The sequence below is a fragment of the Marmota flaviventris genome, chromosome 6, assembly GCF_047511675.1.
Source record: "Marmota flaviventris isolate mMarFla1 chromosome 6, mMarFla1.hap1, whole genome shotgun sequence".
NCBI lineage: Eukaryota > Metazoa > Chordata > Mammalia > Rodentia > Sciuridae > Marmota > Marmota flaviventris.
This window is the reverse complement of record NC_092503.1, coordinates 56,419,465-56,439,444: the sequence shown is the minus strand read 5'-3', so window position 1 is coordinate 56,439,444 and position 19,980 is coordinate 56,419,465. Positions and strand designations below refer to the sequence as shown.

At 36.5% G+C, this 19,980-nt stretch overlaps 2 protein-coding genes across 2 annotated transcripts in view; one reads left to right on the top strand and one right to left on the bottom strand.

Annotated features, from left to right (window-relative positions):
- Rtn4ip1 (reticulon 4 interacting protein 1) overlaps positions 1 to 11,247 on the bottom strand; it is a 42,745-nt gene extending 31,498 nt beyond the window's left edge. Inside the window, exons 1-4 of the mRNA XM_034636701.2 lie at positions 10,525 to 11,247; positions 4,810 to 4,961; positions 3,745 to 3,813; positions 2,759 to 2,883 (exon numbers count right to left, since the gene is read on the bottom strand). Coding sequence (XP_034492592.1) covers positions 2,759 to 2,883; positions 3,745 to 3,813; positions 4,810 to 4,961; positions 10,525 to 10,798 — 620 coding nt within the window. The 5' untranslated portion in view covers positions 10,799 to 11,247. The remainder of the gene's footprint in view (positions 1 to 2,758; positions 2,884 to 3,744; positions 3,814 to 4,809; positions 4,962 to 10,524) is intronic.
- A 97-nt stretch (positions 11,248 to 11,344) lies between these two features.
- Positions 11,345 to 19,980, top strand: part of Qrsl1 (glutaminyl-tRNA amidotransferase subunit QRSL1) — a 29,989-nt gene continuing 21,353 nt past the window's right edge. The window contains exons 1-4 of the mRNA XM_027928262.2: positions 11,345 to 11,469; positions 16,833 to 16,992; positions 17,285 to 17,383; positions 18,389 to 18,485. Coding sequence (XP_027784063.2) covers positions 11,446 to 11,469; positions 16,833 to 16,992; positions 17,285 to 17,383; positions 18,389 to 18,485 — 380 coding nt within the window. The 5' untranslated portion in view covers positions 11,345 to 11,445. The remainder of the gene's footprint in view (positions 11,470 to 16,832; positions 16,993 to 17,284; positions 17,384 to 18,388; positions 18,486 to 19,980) is intronic.

Here is a 19,980-nt window from a genome sequence, read left to right as displayed (position 1 = left end):
CTGTTTAAACAGACGATAACAGTGTACTAAAGAATTACCCACAAAGCTAGCAATAAATTAAGAGTTCACATCTATGTATCCAAGGAAAAACAGCTAGATCTTTGTCTCCAAATCGTTTTTTACAGTATGCTAAAATACCCAGACAGCCCTGAACCTGCAAAAGGAATAAGCATTCTCTAACAGAATATGTATACAACCATGCAGGCATAGAAAACCTACTTTTTTATGTGCAGGTAGGGGGACAAAAGGAAAAAACATCAATGTTGTTGTTGAGCCTGCAATAATAATAAAGGTCTAAAACTCTGGAATGAAATTTTTGCAGGACTATTAACTAAGAAGGACCATTAGAAAATTCTCTGACAAAACAAATTTAATTTAAACAAAGTGTTTGACCAAAATGGCAACTTCAAAAAAAAGGCCACAAAAGTTTAAAAAATAAACAAGGTTGACCTTTAGAATAAGTATTTGCCTTGAATGTTAAGATCAATGGTAGCAGTCATTAGATGAATAACCTCACAATGTTTTGGAATACAGCTTAAACTTTCTTTGAATTCAATGCTCTATCAACACATTAAATGTAAAGTTCAATATTTTATAACAATAGGAATATAGAATGACACAGACTTCATTTATCTTGCACAAGCCTTAGTAACAAAAAGAACATTATTTTAATTTATTATAATTTGACCTATAGCTCTTTCTTTTCTTAAAATCATTAAATGGTTCTTAGTACCTCCTTTTCTCACAAAAAAACAAAAACATTGGTTTTTCTCTATGATAGCAACTTTCTAAAATACAAAAACATTATAATCTCCTTGCTAACAATAATAGCCACCATTTATTGAGTGCCGCCTTCTTTCTCTTTTTTTTTTTTTTTTGAGGTGGGGTATTGGGGATTGAACTCAGGGGTGCTTTATCACAGAGTCACATCCCTAGCATCACCCACTTTTTATTCTGAGACAGGGTCTCACTGGGTTGCTTAGGGCCTTGATAAATTGCTGAGGCTGGCCTTGAACTTGTGATCCTCCTGCCTCAGCCTCCTGAGTCCCTGAGATTACAGGTGTGTACCACTGTGCCAGGCCTGCTAAATGCCTCTTACTATCTGTGCCACCAGCTTTGTGTGTGTGATTTCACTTAATCTTCAACACAAAACTCATTAAAAAAAAAAAAAATCAACTGAATAGGTCACCCAGCTATAAATTGGGAATTGATATGAACTCAATCTATATGTACTCAGATGCAATAGTCCTTTGCTTATCCACAGGAGGTATATTACAAAATCCCAGGGGATGCCTGAATCTGCAGCTGAGACAGGGTAAAGGTCAGGTAGTCGGTATAGGTAATAAATGATTGAGTGGAGAAGATGAGGAGTGGTTATCAAAGAAAAGACAATATTGCTAACAGTTACCCTCCTGTGATTATACTCCCCAGATTACACTCCCTGGCACACTGGGTTGCTAATGATTAACCCCTGTGCTCCTTCTCCTTCCTGCCCTTAGGCATATATACAGAGAAGAAAAAACAGATCATGATTAAAAGGGAGGTCCTGGGATCTATAAGAGAGACAAGACCACCCCCTCCCACAGACACCTAGCTCTGGAGCCCATTCTCTGTGGAGAAGTCTATTGCTGTCACTTTCTTAAATAAAAGTTGCTTCCTGTGCTTGCCTCTGCATTCTCAGGTGTTTAATCTTCAACCCTGGGGAATAAGGACCCATGCCTGATCTCCAAGACCAGTATCACAGCTAGTAATGAACCCTACATTCACTATGTTTTTTCCCATACATACATACCTTTGATAAAATTTAGTTTATAAGTTGGGTACAATAAGAAATTAACAATAACTTATAAGAAGAAGAAATAATACATGATAATAAAAGTTATGTGAATGTGTGGTCTCTCCTTTCTCTTTCTCTCCATACTGTACTCACCCTTTCAGATCATGATTACCCACAGGTAACTGAAACTCCAAAAGGTGAAACCACAGACAGTGGGGACAACTCTGAGACTGAGTTGTCCCTGCATTCTTTCTAACTTAAACAGGCATACATTCAAGTCACTGCGGCATCAGGACTGACCTGAGGGACATCAAGCATTGAGCCCAAGAGAACTCAAGAATATCCAATAGTGTTTTGTCCCTTGATATCTGATTAGAAATATACAAATGTGGGAGCAATTCTTAGTAGACATAGGAAAAAAAAAATCTCTATCTTGACATCATTCTCCAAAAAACATATGAGGTAATTCTTTTCTTTTTCTTCATTTTTTTGATTTTTTTTCCTTGGGTGGGGGCTGTATCACTGAACTGCATCCCTCTTCCTTTTCATTATTCATTTATTTTTAATTTTGATTGCTGAGATTGGCCTCAAACTTGCAATCCTCCGGCCTCTCCTTCAGTTTCTGGGATTACAAGCATGTGCCACCACTCTCAGCTATGGAGTAATTCTTAACCTTTTTAGGAATCTGAAAAGCTATGGCTCTCTATTCCAGATGTTCACATACAAAATCTGTATTATTTTAGAAGGTTCAGACTCCTAAAGCCCATTTGTGTATGTCAGATTAAAAATTCCCAATTGATTGGAAATTTTATAACTGAGAATCAATAAAATGAGGTTTAAAAAGTACAAACCAAAACAGAATTCTTTGGAAATTATTTGAAATGTTAGCATCACTCCAGTCATGTAAATAATTCTTCTGACAGGTTTACTACAAATAGCAGGAAAGAAGGGAAGTTGAGATGCCACTGTTGAGACACTTACCGTTTTCCTGTACAATTCTTGTGATTCAGACCGCCAACCTTGTTTATGGCAGACCAGGCTGTGAGAGCCACATATGGCAAAGAGGCAGCTTGAGTATGCGTGAGTGATTTGGGTTTGTGAGAGACCTAGATTTGAAGACAACAGTCAAAAATAAGCAAAGACTTGCATACCTATGAACACAATAAAGCACATTGACCTTCACAGAAATTCAACTATTTTCAAAGGTAAAGCTGGAAAAGTCTTCCAGGTTCAGTGTTTATTGAACATCTTATCCCAGTGGCTGTCTAGCTGCCTCACAGAGGCAGTTTAGTAATGTTTAGGCTACATGATTAGATATAGCTACTTCACTGTTTATAAAAAGACCACAAGCAATAATCTCATTAGTCCTGATCATATCCAGATATAATCCCAAATAAACCTCGAACCCTTGTAAACATATTCTAACCGACTGCTTCTCTTACTCCCATTTTCTGCAAAGTAATCTTTCTAGGCTTTTTCCAATCTCAAACACCCCCTTTTCCCTTCTAACCTCCCTTCTGTAGCCAATTTCCTCAACATTAACTCCTCCCTTTCTCTCTATTCAAATTGTCAGGTCTTCTGATTATATTTGATTAGACTCTTGTTTTTAAAGATATTCAAAACAGCTTGATACTTCCATGCCTCTGTTTATGATTAATCCAAATTCCCTCTGGGTGTATTTGGTTTCAACTATTTATACTGCGAAGAACAAAGAAGCACAGCAGGGTTCTAGACCTCATTCCAAATCCCTGTTCCATGAGGCAAAGCTAACTGCTCTGGCAAGCAGTGTTATTAAATGACACCAAAGAACTTTTCAATCTTTCAAAAACTCCTATTGTTTATTTTAACTTTCTCAAAATTGCCCATAAAACATGAACCCAATCTGAAAAACAACCAATTATTGCAGAGATATTTGTCAGTCTTTGTTTAAACTTTCTAATGGCACTTTAGCAGAGATGGTAAGTTACCTCATTCCCACTGACCACAACAAATTCTGAGAAAGTGCCTTGTTTCCAAGGAGGAACTGCGGCCCAGACCTGAAACACACACAGACACACAGCTTCACTGGAGACATGGATATGTTCTTATCAAAGTTTTGCATGAAGGTATTCCCTGATACATATCTGCCCTTTGAGATAGCTCCAAGCAAAGGACTTATTTTCATGTGATAAATTTCTTGGTATGATTCTGAATTAAGTCAAACCACACTGGAGGCAGGCGCCAGGGTATCCTGCAGTGTTGACTGACTACTAAGAGTTCTAGAGAGTCCACAATCTTTGGGATTTGAACCCTGGCCCTAATCTTACTAGGTATGGGATTTTTTTTTAATAGTGTGATTTCCTCTTCTATACCCTGGGCCTACCTGTACCTATCTTACAGGGAATAGTTATCATTTGAAAAGTAATCAGGACATCACTAGCTTTTATTACAAGCTCACTACAATCTCTTGGCACAAATGTTCAACATGACAGATGACAGATCACATCAAATTTCAGATATTTTACCACTGAATCCAGAAGGTAGTAATTGTCATTTCGAGGTTCTTTCAAGAAAAAACTTTATAAGAAAAATAGTCCCAATCCTATGTGTTTTCAAGTCTTATGATTCTTTTTGTGGGGAGGGCGGTACCGAGGATTTAACTCAGGGGCACTCAACCACTGAGCCACATCCCCAGCCCTATTTTGTATTTTATTTAGAGATAGGGTCTCACTGAGTTGCTTAGCCCCTTGCTTTTGCTGAGGCTGGCTTTGAACTTGCGATCTTCCTGCCTCAGCCTCCCAAGCCGCTAGAAGTCTTATGATTCTGAAGCACAAAATTTAGAAAACTCTAGTATAGTCAAGCTATTTTTTCATTATTTGGAAAAAAAATGTAACAACAGAACGAAGGAAATGAGGGTTCCAGCCAAAGGTCAGAACATTTATTGAAGAGAAGAAAACCAGTCAATGGTGTAGAATATACTTCTAAAAAAGGCACAATAAAATATGCACATTTAGAAAAGTAATAAAAAATAAGGAAGAAAAAGATTAACTTACCTCATCTCCAGGCTTGAAATACTTCACATCAAGCCCGCACTCCATCACCACACCAGAGACATCCCGGCCCAGAGTTAGAGGAAATTCATCTCCTTTTCTTTTAATATGTAAAGGATCACGCTTCATATTTAAAGCTGTCACTCCATAACCACCTACAAAACACAATTTATCTATTTCCTCCAAGACTAAGGACAGAATGATTTTAAAACTAACATAAGATAACAACCCAGGTAAAATGTTAGAGTCTCAAGATAAAGATTATGAAACAAAAACTTTATAATATTCTGCCATCATTATGAAAAAATATAAAAACAATGAGTGCTGTTCCATTCAAAGAAAATCAGGTGGAAAATCACAATCACTTATGAAACTAAAGCCACCATTATTCAAAATTTCTTTGAAACTCAAGTTTGTTTGTGTTTTGTAGTACCGAGGATTAAACTCAGGGGCACTTGACCACTGAGCCACATTCCAGCCCTTTTTTGTATTTTATATGGAGACAGGGTCTCCTTGAATTGCTTACCACCTCACTTTTTGCTGAGGTTGGCTTTGAACTCATGATCCTCCTGTCTCAGCCTCCCAAGTTGTTAGGATTACAGGCAATGACACTACACCCAGCGAAACTCAACTTTTGAAACTATCTTCAGTATTTTTAGTATTGTCTTTTATATATTTTGCTCTTTGAAGGTAGTATCTTTATTCATTTATTCATTCATACACTTTGTAAATAATAAAGACGTTTGGTGCCAAGTCTGGTGAAGACAACAAACATTAATACTATTAAAAGATAATAAACAGAAGATACTGGTATACGTAAAAAATTTTAACGAACACACAAAGCATGGCTATAAAGTACTTAACTCTGATACCGGTCTAAGAGTGATAGTCCCTATCTCCTAAAAAAATCTTCCTAGAAAAACAATTTTGGAAAAAGTACAGAGATTCTTAAAAAGGAACATAGACTCTAAGCTGCATCTATTCTGATACGTTAAGTCAGGTTGGTTACTTAATTTCTAAGAATATTTATATAAATATCAGCTACATAAAACTACAAACAACCATAATCTTTGGTTCAAATAAATTGGCTACTCTATCTGCAATAATCCTATGTAGTTCATTATAAAGCATCAATCTATAAAATACCTTTTCTAAGATACAAAATTGTTACCCTCTCTTCTGCCTCACATACTTCTGAGAATATTCCTCTTATATTAGGTTCTTCAAGACAGGTACCCTGTCTAACCCTCTGCCCCCAGTGTCATATACCTCTCCCTGCCACACAACATGTATGCAGAATCACCAACCCTCTCCAAGTCTACCCTTGCCCCTTGGCCACTCCTGGCCAGAAGCTGGGGTTGGGGGCAACATTATATCTCAATTATGAGAAACATCCAGCAAGGGATCCCAAGAACACTTGGCTGGTAAAGTAGGAGGTGCCCTGAAAGCCAAGGGAAGAAGGTCTTTTCAAGATGCCAAATTCTACTGACAGGGAAGAGACAGATTTTCAAATAAGGTCAGAAGCTGCTAGAGGCTTTAACAAGACTTTGTCCAACAACATGGAGACCTTGGTGACCTTGGTAAAAGCAGTTCCTGTGACACTGTATGCTTGAGAGGGAGTGGGAAGCAAGGAATTGAAGCAAGTGAGAAGAATCAACTCTAAGATAGTTGTGTTTATAGAGGAGAGCAGGAAAATGGAGGAGTAGCTGGACAGAGCAACAGAGATAGGATTTTTCAGTGACTTTTTTTTTTCTTTTTAAAAAGGGAGAAATTATAGCAATTTTGTATGCCAATTAGAATGATCCAGTAGAAAGGGGAAAACTGATGATGCAGGAGACAATTCTGGAATGAAACCCCAGTAAGTGAGGGGATGACATCAAGAACACAAATAGAGGGTTAGACTTGGGAGCAATGACAATTCATCACAGCAGGAAGGAAAATAGATACAGGGACAGACCCTGACAGGTACACAGTTTGCAGAAGCTGGTTTCCTAATGAAAATCAAGACACACAGGAAAGTGTTTGAAAGTTGGGATAGTTCCAAAAATATCTTAGCTACTGGCCATTGTGTTACATTACACATCTGCCATCTGGCTATGTAGAATTGCAAGCTATCAGGGGGAAAAAAAAACAACTTCACATGTGACATAAATACTGCATGCTTCTCTTTTTCTGTCTTACATTTCTTTTCCACTGCTAAAACACCAACTATTACTCACTGAACCCTTATGTGGTTTGAGCAACAGAAGCAGGCAATTAGCCATGTCAAAGTTTAGCTGTTTCAGGGCTGCAGATAGGTTTCAGTCCTCTCTGAGTTACAGAGCTGGCAGCTCAAGGTTGTTTTTAGAGTTTTCTTGGTAACCCTAGTATGCCCATGTATCAGGTGAGTAGCCCTAGCACACTGGTACTATCTAAAGTGGGCCCAAATGCAGCTAGATGGCAGTTAGTAAAGAAGAACCTACTGATGACACAAATGAATGTAGACCTTCAGAGTTCCACCCCGCTACAAAAGTTCAACTTATTCAGAGAAATTGGCCAATTTATAAAATCCGAAATCTGTCATCAGTTTCAAAGACTTTAATCCCATCTAAAAACTTTGTTGGGAAAAAACCCAAACAGTGTGAATATAATGCTGCTGGTAGTATTATTTTCCTATTTTTAAACTTATTCATTGCCTTAGCCATTTCCATGACTTATTATTTTATGCCTAACTGTAGTGGCCATCTTCAGAAAAACAGCCAGTCTTCATCCTTCAAAGTAAAACAGATGTGGCTCCTGCTTTCTTATCAAGGGAAATAACTGCTTCTGAAAGTTTACAATCATCTACTCATTATTTTATTTCCCCAAGCCACCATTTCAGATATCTTCTGCAACAACAATAACACTTGCTCAAAACAAATCCATGGGCAGGCGGAGAACTTGCAAATAATATTACTCAGTCAAGTCATAAAACACTAAGATGTCTCAAGAATACTATATAAAAGTAAAATGTGTTACAGTGTTTTATTAAACAGCAGCTAAGAAAGGTCCAGATGCATTGTACTGAAATAAATATGTATACAACAAAGTGTGCATGCACATCTTGCAAAATGAAATTACCTTCAAGCCCAATGTAAAAAGAATAAAGAATAAAAGAATAAAGTAAAACAACATGCCCAAATAGTCACAGCAATTATTACTTCAAAACAAAAACAAAAGTAAATTTAATGAGACAATTATAACCAAGTCATTTCAATTCATTCTTAATAGAGCTTTCTAGCCACAAATACTTTTAAGACTCCAAAGCCTTTGGCCAAATTTTGTCACCGAAAGAAATGTGTAACAGTTACTCCCATCACATTGTCTAGATAGATGTTGTCCATAGAAATCAGATGCACGCTATATGCGTAATTAAAAATTTTCTAGTGGCTATTCAAAAAGTAAAGAGAAACAACCAAAATCAGTATTGCAAATGTTACTGGGTTAACATGTAATTAATATACCATTCTTTTGGGGGTTTGGAGAGTGGATGCTGGGAATTGAACCCAGGTCCTCACACATGGTAGGCAACTGTTCTATCACTGAGCTATACCGCCAACCCTGATTTAAAATTCTTTATTTTAATATTTATTTTTTAGTTGTAGTTGGACACATACCTTTATCTATTTATTTTTATGTGATGCTGAGGATTGAACCCAGGGCCTCGCATGTACATGCTAGGTGAGTGCTCTACTGCGGAGCCACAACCCCAGCCCACTAACTTAAAATTCTTAATGAGACATTTTACATTCCTCTTTTTTTCACTAAGTCTTTTATACTGATTGCACTCTCAATTCAGACTAGCCATATTCAGCTGCTCGACAGTCACATTTGACTAGTGGTTACCATACTGGAAAAGCACTGGTCTAAACAGTTACTAAGTTAAAAATAGCAGCTTTCAAAATTAGAATAAAATGACCTAACGCCAGTGAATCTGGACTTTATTTCCCTTATTCAGAACTTGTTCAAGTTATCTATGTTCCCAGTCTTTTCAAGGAATCTATGAGATTCCTTTTTTTTTTTTCTAGCAATCTATCTTTGTGGGCTGTTTTTTCTTCATTACTTCAAATATCATACTGCAACAGATTGACTACAAAAGTATGTATGAAAATCCAGCTATCTTATTAAACCAGACAGCAAATAGAGATGCAGAAATTTACAATAAAGCTACTCTTCTCACTAACTTTTTGGCTTATTTTGGGAAATAGTTACTTTTCAATATAACCTCTATCAACTACTATTGTTTCAGTGCTTCACATACTTAATTGTCTCCTCCTTGTTATTTTTGTTTCATTTTATATTTTCTCCTGATTTAATTTTATAATGTTACTGTATTTTTAAATAAGTTAATATTTTAAATTTTTGTTCTAATTTCCAATAAGGTAAATATTTATAGCTACAGTTAACATTAAGTGTCCAGTAATTTTTAAGCACAGAGTAGTCTTGAAACTAAAAATTTTGAGAATTGCTACTCTGTCACACCAGTTCTCCATGGGAGGAGAAGGAAATGAAGTCTCAACAGTTTCATAAGTTCCACATCTCTATAAATTCCACAAAATGATTATGTATCATTAATCTTAATTCTGTAATTGTATTTATATAAAAACAAAGAATTAAATTCATCAAACATAGGTCATATATGAGAATTGTTAATGAGGCAATCTGTTGAATGTAAAAACCGTAGGTTTACCCTCAAAACACCTGTCCCTGGTTAAATTAAACTGGATATGGCCATTAACTTAAAACACTGAAGTTAATGCCCTGTAATTTACACTGAGGTTAATGATCACAAAAGATGTTTCTTAATTTTTTCAAAAGACACATAAGACTGACATTTTGGTGAATACTTCCAAAGTTAAAGTAATTCACAAATGCTAAACAATCTTTTGAACTCTAATAAATATAATCTTCACATAGTATGTATTTAAGGAATATAGTGCCAGGTACAGTGGCCCACACCTGTAGTCCTAGTGACTTGGGAAGCCAAAGCAGAATGATCACAAGTTCTAGCTCAGCCTGAGCAATTTAGCAGAACCCTGTCTCAAAATTTTTTAAAGTCGGGGAGGGGGATTCCTGGGAGTGTTAGAGTGCCCCTGGGTTCAATCCCCAGAACCAAAATAAAAAACAAAAAGGAACATAGCTCTTTCCAAGCTTTGTCAGCCCCATCCCAGCAGAAATTAATAGGACAACATTTTGATTTAGAAAGGAGCAAACAGGAACGTGTATTTTCACTGTTGAGGGGGAAAATAGAAGAAATGAGTAAAATATCCATATCCTAGATACAATCTGTTGCTTTGTCTACTGGACCAATAAAGGAAGTTGTAAGGGGAGAGCAAAGAGGACAGGAATAATTACAAAAAAATGCAAATTCTGAACTGATGTGTAAACATAACCATACCTCTGAAGCCTCTGATAGATCACAGTTTACCACAAAGTTCCCAGGAGAGTATAATAGCAAGTTTGCTGCAGACACAATTCACAAGTACCAATTTACAAACTTGTATTTTGTAAAAGATTAAAGTATATCCTTACCATTGAGATTTTTTTTAATTTTGGTAAAACTATTTGCAGAGGCATTAATAAAAACCCAAATGACTCCTTTGTGTTAACCAAAATGTAGTCAAATGCAATAGATCTTTTAAAACTGCAATGAAATTCTGGCTTTGAAAAAGGTAATGAAAAAGTCTTTTCAAAACTTACTTCTCATATTAACATCTATAGGATTTACACTCGCAGCATGTACTTTGATAATAACTTCATTTGGATAGTGTATGATAGGTAACATCATGTTCTGAGTGAAGCGAAGCACTTCATTCTTCCCATATTTATCAATCACCCAAGCGGGCATGACAGTGTTCCTTGGAGAGGTAGTACTAATCTTCCTAACTGAAAGCTTTTGTACGGCTTTGCTTCTCCAGAAGCAGGCAGCAGTACATGCATTTCTTCTCAGTACACAAATCCTCAAAACTTCCATCGTGAACAGTGTGCTTTGTGCTCCAATAAGATGCAACTGAAGTGGTTCAAGCTCTCACTCCTAAATTCGATCAAATTCTGCCAAACACACTAACCTATTTCAAAATTGAGCACTCGAAAGTGAAATTAACCTAGTGGAGCAAATGAAGGAAGAATACAGACTTGTTATTGTGCTCGTCCCATCAGACATGCTCCAGTAACGTTCTATTCAGTGTTCTGTCCATTCTCCTCCCTCCCCCAACCGCGGACAGTCCTTTAAAAGGCAACACAAAGAAAATAGCAAACAAGCAGATGTGCAACCTCCCTAGATCCCTATGCTGTCCTGGAACCCTTGCCGAAACCGGCAGACACTGCCAGCAATCCCGATGCCAAGCAAAACCACCACTTCCCTAACACCGCCGCGACCCTAGCCCGGACTCTCCTTGCCTGCCGGCTCTCCTCGCCGCGGGAGGGAGGCCATGTGGCGACAGCCAATGGCGTGCGAAGATCATTTCCCCCGGGCTGCAATTCGACCAATCGAAGTGCTCGGTGTAGAAGAGTATCATGACGAGCGAAGATGGCTGCGCCCAGTAGCCCTGGTGGCGGCTGTTGACCTTCTGTTTCTTTCTGTTACCTGGCCCCTGTGGTGGCAGGCCGAGCAGGAAGACCATGCTGGGCCGAACCCTCCGTGAAGTGAGTGGAATTGGCCTTGGAGGGGGGAGGGGGGACCCCGGACCCCGGGAGGGTGGAAAGATTCGCGGACTCGGTGGACAAGAAGTCTCGGCGCCTGATTGAGGATCTTTTTCCAGCTAGACGCCTTCTTTCTTTGAATTGAATGTGGGTATCCAGACTTTGTGGTCCTTAGGCTGTACGTGCATTGCCCATTCTGGTGGGAGGACCTCACTAGGGAGATGTCTGCACCGCGGAATTATGGAGTGGAAATGTGCATCCATCGACTTCTTTGTATTAGAAGTTTGCTCAGGCCTTGGTCAAGCCCAGACCCAGGGTCTCTCAGAGTGGACTTTGCCAGATGAGGAGGACTTGGCTGGTCCACTTCAATCTTTGTGTCCCAACAGAAGCAGTTGTTGCTGAAGGGCGCGGCGAATTTGTAGGTTGCAGAATTAAAATGAATAATTGTTGGTTTTTCATTTTTAAAAAGTTATTCTTTAGGCTTCAACTACCGCCAAGATACCTACGATTCCCTACCTCAGTCTCCATGAGCTGGACATCATTTTTGAACACTAAAGTGTATTTGTGAATGCCTTCTGCACATCTCTTCCAAATATCTCATCAGCGAATTAATTTTAACCCAAGTTGTAACAGTACCATAGCTTTTTAACCCCCATCTTCAAAACAAAACCCCTGCTCTTTCTGAATCCTTAATAGTCTTTTTAATAGAATATCCTTTATCCTATTGCTTATTAGAATCTTCTTCATCTTTAACATCCAAGAAATCACCAAGTCTTGTTAATTCCGTCTTGTAAATATGGCTAGAATTTGTTCTCATATTCCTGCTGTTATGACTTTTATTCTGGTCTCCTTGTTTTCTGGCCCAGATAGCTTAACCTTTAGAACTATCCGAATCCCACTGCTATCACAGTCACTTAGGGCCCTTGTTAGAACTACAACTGTTTCTCACTCTAAATCAGATCTGTGTGGAAAGGATTCTCCAGGCAATTTCTGAGATTCAGAACCTATTCTCTCTTCCATCTTCTTTTGGTATCTCCACCTAAGCAGTCTCTTTTCTTCTGGGCACCCTGGGAGGGTGGAAAGATTGGCCACAAAAAAAAAAGGGGGGGGGGGCTAGCTGGCAGCCTTTGAGAAAGCTATCAATTATGAGACTTTTAAATCCACATGTTTTAAATAATAAATATTTCTTCCCCAAAATGACATAATTTTACCATCTGAAATTGTATCTGACATATAGTGCTGTCAGTAAAGATCAAGTTTGTTCTTTAAACCCCAAAACTGTTTTAAAATAAAATAAAACCTTTAAAATTATGGTGTCTCCTTTTTCTGTCCTCCCACCCTCCTCATATGCACCTTCTTTTTCGCATGATCCCTTTCTGACGTTGAGTAATTGTAAGAAATAACTTTTGCCTTATGGGGGAAAAAATGAACGATTTAGGAGAACAAACACAAGGGAAGACCAAAAGGTTATCTTGGCATGATCACTTAATCACTACTTTAACAAATATTTATTTATTCCTACTATATGCAATACATTTGGTGGTTATTTTCCCAGACCAAAAAGTATCTTCTTCTCCCCCTCCCCAAGGTATCTTTTATCCATTCATTTTTTTCCCATATTCTCATAATGATGCCCTGAATTCTACCAACTGGAGACTAATTAATTCAGTATACGTTCTCTTTTAAGGAGTACAGATGCCCAGAAGGGTTATACAATTTTTTCTTTCATTGTTCTAAATCACATTTCCCTCCTTAGGTAATACCCTTGTTGAGATAACCAACCAATTGAAGTAGGAGAAAATTTGCTGGGAAAGACGTTAGGATGAGGGGCTAAACACTGAATATCTGAGACAATTTAGGAGGTGTAAGTGGAAGCTTATAACAACAGAGGAGCACTGGGAAGATGTACTAAAAGGAGGTCAAATGCCAAATAGGAGGTAAAATTCCCATTTGCAAATTTTACTCTAGTACATTCAGGAGGTGGAGAAGACTCACTTTTACCTTTCTTTTGTGGCATAATCCCAGTGTTTCTAGGGGTCAGATACTAGGCTATACTAATCTGAAAGCTTAATTAATCATATATTTAGTTGACTTCTTGAGGATTTTAATTAAGAAGATTTAATCATTGTTCTCTAGGGGAATAGGTTCCAAATTTTAAACTCAAGTTATTCATTTATTCAGCTAACATTCATTGAGTACCTCTGGGTTCTGGGAACTGGGAGTTAGTATTAGACAGAAACTCCTGCTTTTGTGAAGCCTACATATCTTTTGGTAGGAAAACAAGCATTAAGTAAGAGTTTTCAAAAGTAAATTACATAATTACAGGTAGTTTAAGTACTATGAAGAAAAATTAAGCAGGCTATAGGGGGAGAACTAGTTGGCTTGCTTATGACTTAGTGTAACTGTCAGGGAAGGTTTCTCTGGCTGATATTTAAATAGGTGTTATTTTTTATGTTAGAGTTTGCTGATGAATTGAATGTGGAGTTTGAGGGAAAGAAAAGAATCAAGGAGAATACTTGGGGCTTGGGGCCTGGCAATTGACTAAAATGGTAGCATTTATCAAGATTGGAAAGGCTTTAAAAGGCAGTATATTTGGAAGGAAGATGTTCTCAAGAGCTCTCTTTTAGAGCAGGGTGTGGTGGCACATTTCTGTAATCCCAGCTACCTGGGAGGCTAAAGCAAGAGGATCACAAGTTTAGGACTAGCCTGGGCAATTTAGTAAGACCCTGTCTCAGAAGGAATGAAAAAAAGATCTTTTTTGGAGGTGTTAATTTTGAGATAGCTTCTAGATATATAAAATGGTACTTCAGCTAGTAGATGATAAATTTAGAGCTCTCCTAGGAAACAGGTTGGATATGAGGATATAAATTGGTCAGAATATAGAAGATAACTAAGCTGTGTGGCTAGATAATGTCACTTTGGAAGTTCAGTATAAAATTAAAGAAGGCCTAAAACTGTCCAACATTTCTTTCTTTCTTTCTTTCTTTTGGTACCGGCATTGAACTCAGAGGCACTTAACTGTGAGCCACATCCCTAGCCCTTTTTTTTGTATTTTATTTAGAGACAGGGTTTCACTGAATTGCTTAGACTAACCTCGCTAAGTTGCTGAACCTGGCTTTGAACTTGTGATCCTCCTGCCTCAGCCTTCCAAGCCGCTGGGATTACAGGCATACGTCACTGCACCCAGTTTTAAAACTTCCAACATTTAGAGGTCAGTATTAGAAAGAACGGCTGATGGAAAAAAAAAAAAAAAAAAACTTGAAGGAATGGTCAGAGAGGTAGGAGGAAAACCAATATGGCAAGTGCCAGAACACAAGTGAAGAAGTGTTCTAAGGAGGAAACTGTGCCTTGTGTTGGTGCTGCTGAGAAATGCTGTCAAATGGGGACTGAGCATTGACTGCTAGATTTAGGAATGTGCACATTGCTGGTGACCTTGACATGCATGGGGCAGTGAAGACAGAACGTGTCAAAAGAGAGAAAGAGTGCCCATCCACTAGACACTCAGCCCTGAAAAGCTCTCTTAAACCTGTATTTATCAAGACAGTTCTTTCCTAAGTGAACCTCTGATGTTATTTCTAAAAATAATAATGTTATCTAGTTAGAGAGAAATAAATACTTCAATGCCTTGTGTAGAGAGAGAAGTATTATAGTCCTTTAAGAGCATGGATTTTGAAAACAAGATCAGGCCTTGGTTGAATCTCAGCTCTGCCTCTTTCTAGCTATGTGACCTCAAGAGGAAATCAGTTCTTTATCTGTAAGATGGAGAAAATAATATAAGCCCCTCAGTGTGAATGTAAAGATGAAATATAAAGCATCTTGGGTGATGCCTAGATCGAAATGTTAAATAACTATTATTAAATTTAAGTTTGGTACAGGACAAAAATGCTAAGTATTTACAATTTTCCCTTACCCTACTTTCTATACTTTTTAAGAATGATTCCTGCGGAAGATTTCTCAATTTTTCTAAGGAGATATAATAGTTTTCTATTGCTGAATACAAAACAAATGAGAATAAACTTTGCAATTGAAAATCACAATCTTATTATCCAACAGTTTTGTGGATCAGGTACCCAGGTGTGGAATAGCTGAGTTCTTCGCTCAGTATCACAAGACTAAAATCAACCCCAGTACCAAAAAAACAAACAAACAAAAAACATTGGCCAGGCCTGAGGTTTCATCTGGAGTAGTGTGCAGGTAGGTCCTCATTTGACCTCACTGATTGTCCACAGGATCCATGTCCTTATTCTAAGACTGAGATCACTGTTTCCTTGCTGGCTTCATGGGTAGTAAAATAAATGAGCTTAGTGGGCAGAAGGTGTGGGATGGCAAGAATTAAAGTTTGAAAGATTTTATGGCTATGGATAATGCTGTAGTCTGAGCTATAACTAAGCAAACTGGGTAACTGGGGTAATAAGGAAAAGGAGAAGCTTGTGCAAAGTGAGATCAAGGGACAGAAAGGCTGGGTGTCAGTATACAAGGACCTGAAGTTTGAATTGAACAAGAATAGCAGTAGGAACAATAGTAACTAAGATGACAGAGAGCTGAGTGCTAAAATTGTCTATGATTGAAAGCAAATAGGAGGAGGAAGAGGGGGGAGAGTGATATAATCCCCAAGGTATCTGTTTCACGTAAGTTTGGGATTTTTGAAAGAAGGGGAAAGAGAAAGGAATTGAAGAACTAGGAAGACACCTGCCTGCATTCTCTTCTCCCCCATCAGATTCTATGATACATGAAAATGGTGGAAGCTATGGCCTCAAGGGAAAGCCCAGTTTCCATTAGAGATAAAAGAAGTGCCAGGAGAGAGATTTTTTTTTAAATGACAAATTTAAAAGTTGACTTTATTTTATATTCAGATGTAACACCTGCAGTTTTGACCCAGGAGAGCTATTCAATGTACATTTCATTCTCTTCATGCTCAGTGATAGCTAATTAGCATCCTTGTTTTCACTTCTTTTTTCCAATTCCCTTACTGATTTTCTCAAATCTGGAGTTCCTAAAAGTGGACCTAATGAAGATCAGCCCCACTTAAAATTATCTCATTTCTTTCCCTTTTAACTAAGTCCTTTAGGTGTTATCTTCACCCAGACTCTTTCTGTCTAGGTTAACTTACCTACACTGTTATCATTTGCTTAAGCCTAACTTGGGAAAAGAGAGGAGGAGAATGCCATGTTTCCTGACTCATCCTTTAATCTGACCAACATGTTACTTTTCATTCATTCTCTTAAAAATAGGGTTGATAGATTCTCTCGATTTTGAACCAAAGCCTAACTTTGAAATTTTATGTGTAACTACTCTGTTGCCCCTTCAGTATAATAGCTGAACTTCCACAGACTCAGTAACAGGTTTTTGAATTGTATGTATGATAGGTTTCTACAGCACTGAAACAAGGCCAGATTACACCAACAGAGCTCTGTCGGAAATGTCTCTCCCTTATCCAGAAGACCAAGTTTCTAAATGCTTATATTACTGTATCAGAAGAGGTGGCCTTAAAGCAAGCTGAAGAATCAGAGAAAAGATATAAGAAAGGTAAACTACTTCCAATTATGCTTAAGTCTAGCACCAGAGAAAGAGTTTAATTGAATACAGCAGTTTCCATTTGGCAAGTGAAGCTATAAACGTAAAACATACTCTTATTTAGAGAAGTATAATAAAATGAGGTAAGTGGGTATGTGATGCTTTGTAATATCCAACTGGAATAATTTCTAACATAAATTTTATCTCTGAAGAAATTTTATTTCCAAAAATTACTATTTATTATAAACAACTTTAAGTTTTGAACTGTTATCTCTCATAAGCCTCTGTTGGCTTTTTAACGCAGGTCAATCACTTGGAGATTTAGATGGAATACCTATTGCAGTAAAAGACAACTTTAGCACATCTGGCATTGAGACAACATGTGCATCAAATATGTTAAAAGGTAAAGTATAATTGAAGCATTAATAATTTTATTAAAATAGGCATTTTAGATACTAAGCACCAAGATAACCTAATTATATCTTTGAAAGAAATACTTAGGATAGTCTATTACTTCTTTACTATTTGCTCTTTCACAATGCAGAATTATTTTTTTAGAGGCAGGCCAGTTTATGAATGAATGCTACTTTAAAAGTTTTAGAAATCCTATTTAGGAAGATTCAGTAACTGACCACAAACACACTAAATGACCTCTGTCTCCTGCTCATTGAAAATGTGGGGTAAGTATGAGCTGTCATTATCCCCCTTTTATGGATGATGTGAAAATTCATTAGCATCTTCTCACTAAGTTATTTTTTGTTTCCTGACTCCTCCATCTCTTGTAGCACAGAATAGTGATGCTTAGTTTTATTGTTTAGAATTCAGTAGGTCAAAAGAAGCATGTTTATTAAGATATTTTGGGTCCTAGAAGGGGGGAAAAAAGGTTATTCAGACTACTGCACACTAAAAATAATATTCTATAAGGAATATGCCTCAGGGTCTTCTAATAGGTGGACTCTTATTAGATGTTTGGGAATGTATACTAGAGCTTTTCAAAAGGTAGAAGAAATTTTATTTGAGAATAAGGAGCTCTTTCTGATAAGATACATAAACATTTCTGGTATAATATCTAAGAAGAAAACATCAAGTCAAAGTAAAATAATGATTTGAAATTACTTTCAAACGAATTGAGTACATCTCTACCGTGCAATATATTGTATTACTGTTAAAATCAATGTTTTTAAATTATAAAAACAGTGAATACTCAACTGTCTTTGGAAAACTTGTACAGTTAGCAGGAGAAAAAAATTAACTCTTAGAAGAACGCACAACTGCTATTCAGATTAGGAATAATTCACCATGTCAATATTAATTGTTTAATTGTGGTTTAAAATCTTATTTCTTGCATATGATTTATTTACATGTGCATTGTTTTCTCTCCTATGATAAAATAACTAAACTTTTTCAGGTTATATACCACCTTATAATGCTACAGTAGTTCAGAAGTTATTGGATCAGGGAGCTCTACTAATGGGAAAAACAAATTTAGATGAGTTTGCTATGGGGTAAGTAAAGTAAATAAAATTGAAATTTTCTTCTCTTGTTTTTCTTATATCTGTACTTTTAATTTCATTAATATAGGTACCTAAACTAGTAAGATGATTTCATGAGGATTCTAATTCCAGTTTCCTAGTCCCACTATGAAATAATATTCAATTTTCTAATAGGTATACAGTAATATTTCATTTTAGTTTTAGTTTGCATTTCCCTGATGAATAATGCTTTTAAACATTTTTTATGTGTTTATTTTGCCATTCATATATTTTTTTTTAGTGAAGTTTCTGCTCAAGACTTTGGCCCACTTTTTAAATTGTATTTTTAAAATCTTACTGAGTTATAAGAGGTCTTTTATATGTTTTGAATTTATGTCCATTACAAATAGGTGATTTGAAATTATATTGTCCAAGTCTCTGTCTTATCTTTTCATTCTCTGAAAATGCCTTTCAAAGAGTAGAAGTTCTTAATTTTGATCAAGTCCAATTCATTAATTTTTTCTCTTATGATTCATATTTTTTGTGTCCTAAGAAATCTTTATCTAACTATGATCACAAAGATTTTTCTCATAGAAGTTTTATAGTTTTAGCTCTTATGTTTAGACGTGTGATCCACATTGAGTTAATTTTTTGTATATAGTGTAAATAAAGTTGTTGTTGTTTTTAATATATGGGTGTCCAATAATGACTGCATTTTATTTGTTTAAAAAAAAAAGATAATCCTTTCCTCATTAAATTACTTTTTTTTTTTTTTGTCAGAAATCAAGCACATCTAAGTCTATTGGGCACTCTTCTATATTTACTCAAATATCATACCATTTTGATTATTGTAGCTTTATAATAAGTCTTGAAATTAGGCAGTGAAGAATTCTCTAACTTTGTTCTTCTTTTTCAAAAACATTTTGCTTATTTTAGGTCCTTTCTGTTTCTATATAAGCTTTATAATCAGCTTCTTTCTGCAAAGAAGTTTGATGATATTTGAATTGTGTTGACTTTATAGATCAACTTGAAAGAATTACCATCTTTATATTTATTTTTTAATCCATGAACACCATATATCTCTGCATTAATTGGGATTTTGTTTACTTTTTCTTAGAATTGTGTTTGTGGACTTCTAATATAAGTTTTGCATATAGTTTAATTTAGCCCCAGGTTTTTAATGTTTTTTAATGCTATAAAAAGTGATGCATTTTTCAATTTCTAAATGTTTATTTCTATACATAGGTATATAATTGATTTTTTCTCCATTGACTTCATGTCCATATTGAAGCTCACTTATTAGTTCTAGTTGATCCTTGTGGATTCTTTGAGCTATTTTATATAGATTATCATGTAGTCTATAAGTAAAGATAGCTTTATTTCTTTTCATTTCTTTTACTTCCCTTATTGGACTGGTTAGGACCTTGGGTTTGATATTGAATATAAGTGGTGAAAAGAGCCTTGCCTTGTTCCTAATCTTGGGGGAAAAGTATTCAGTCTTTCACCAAAAGCACTGTACATTTCTCCT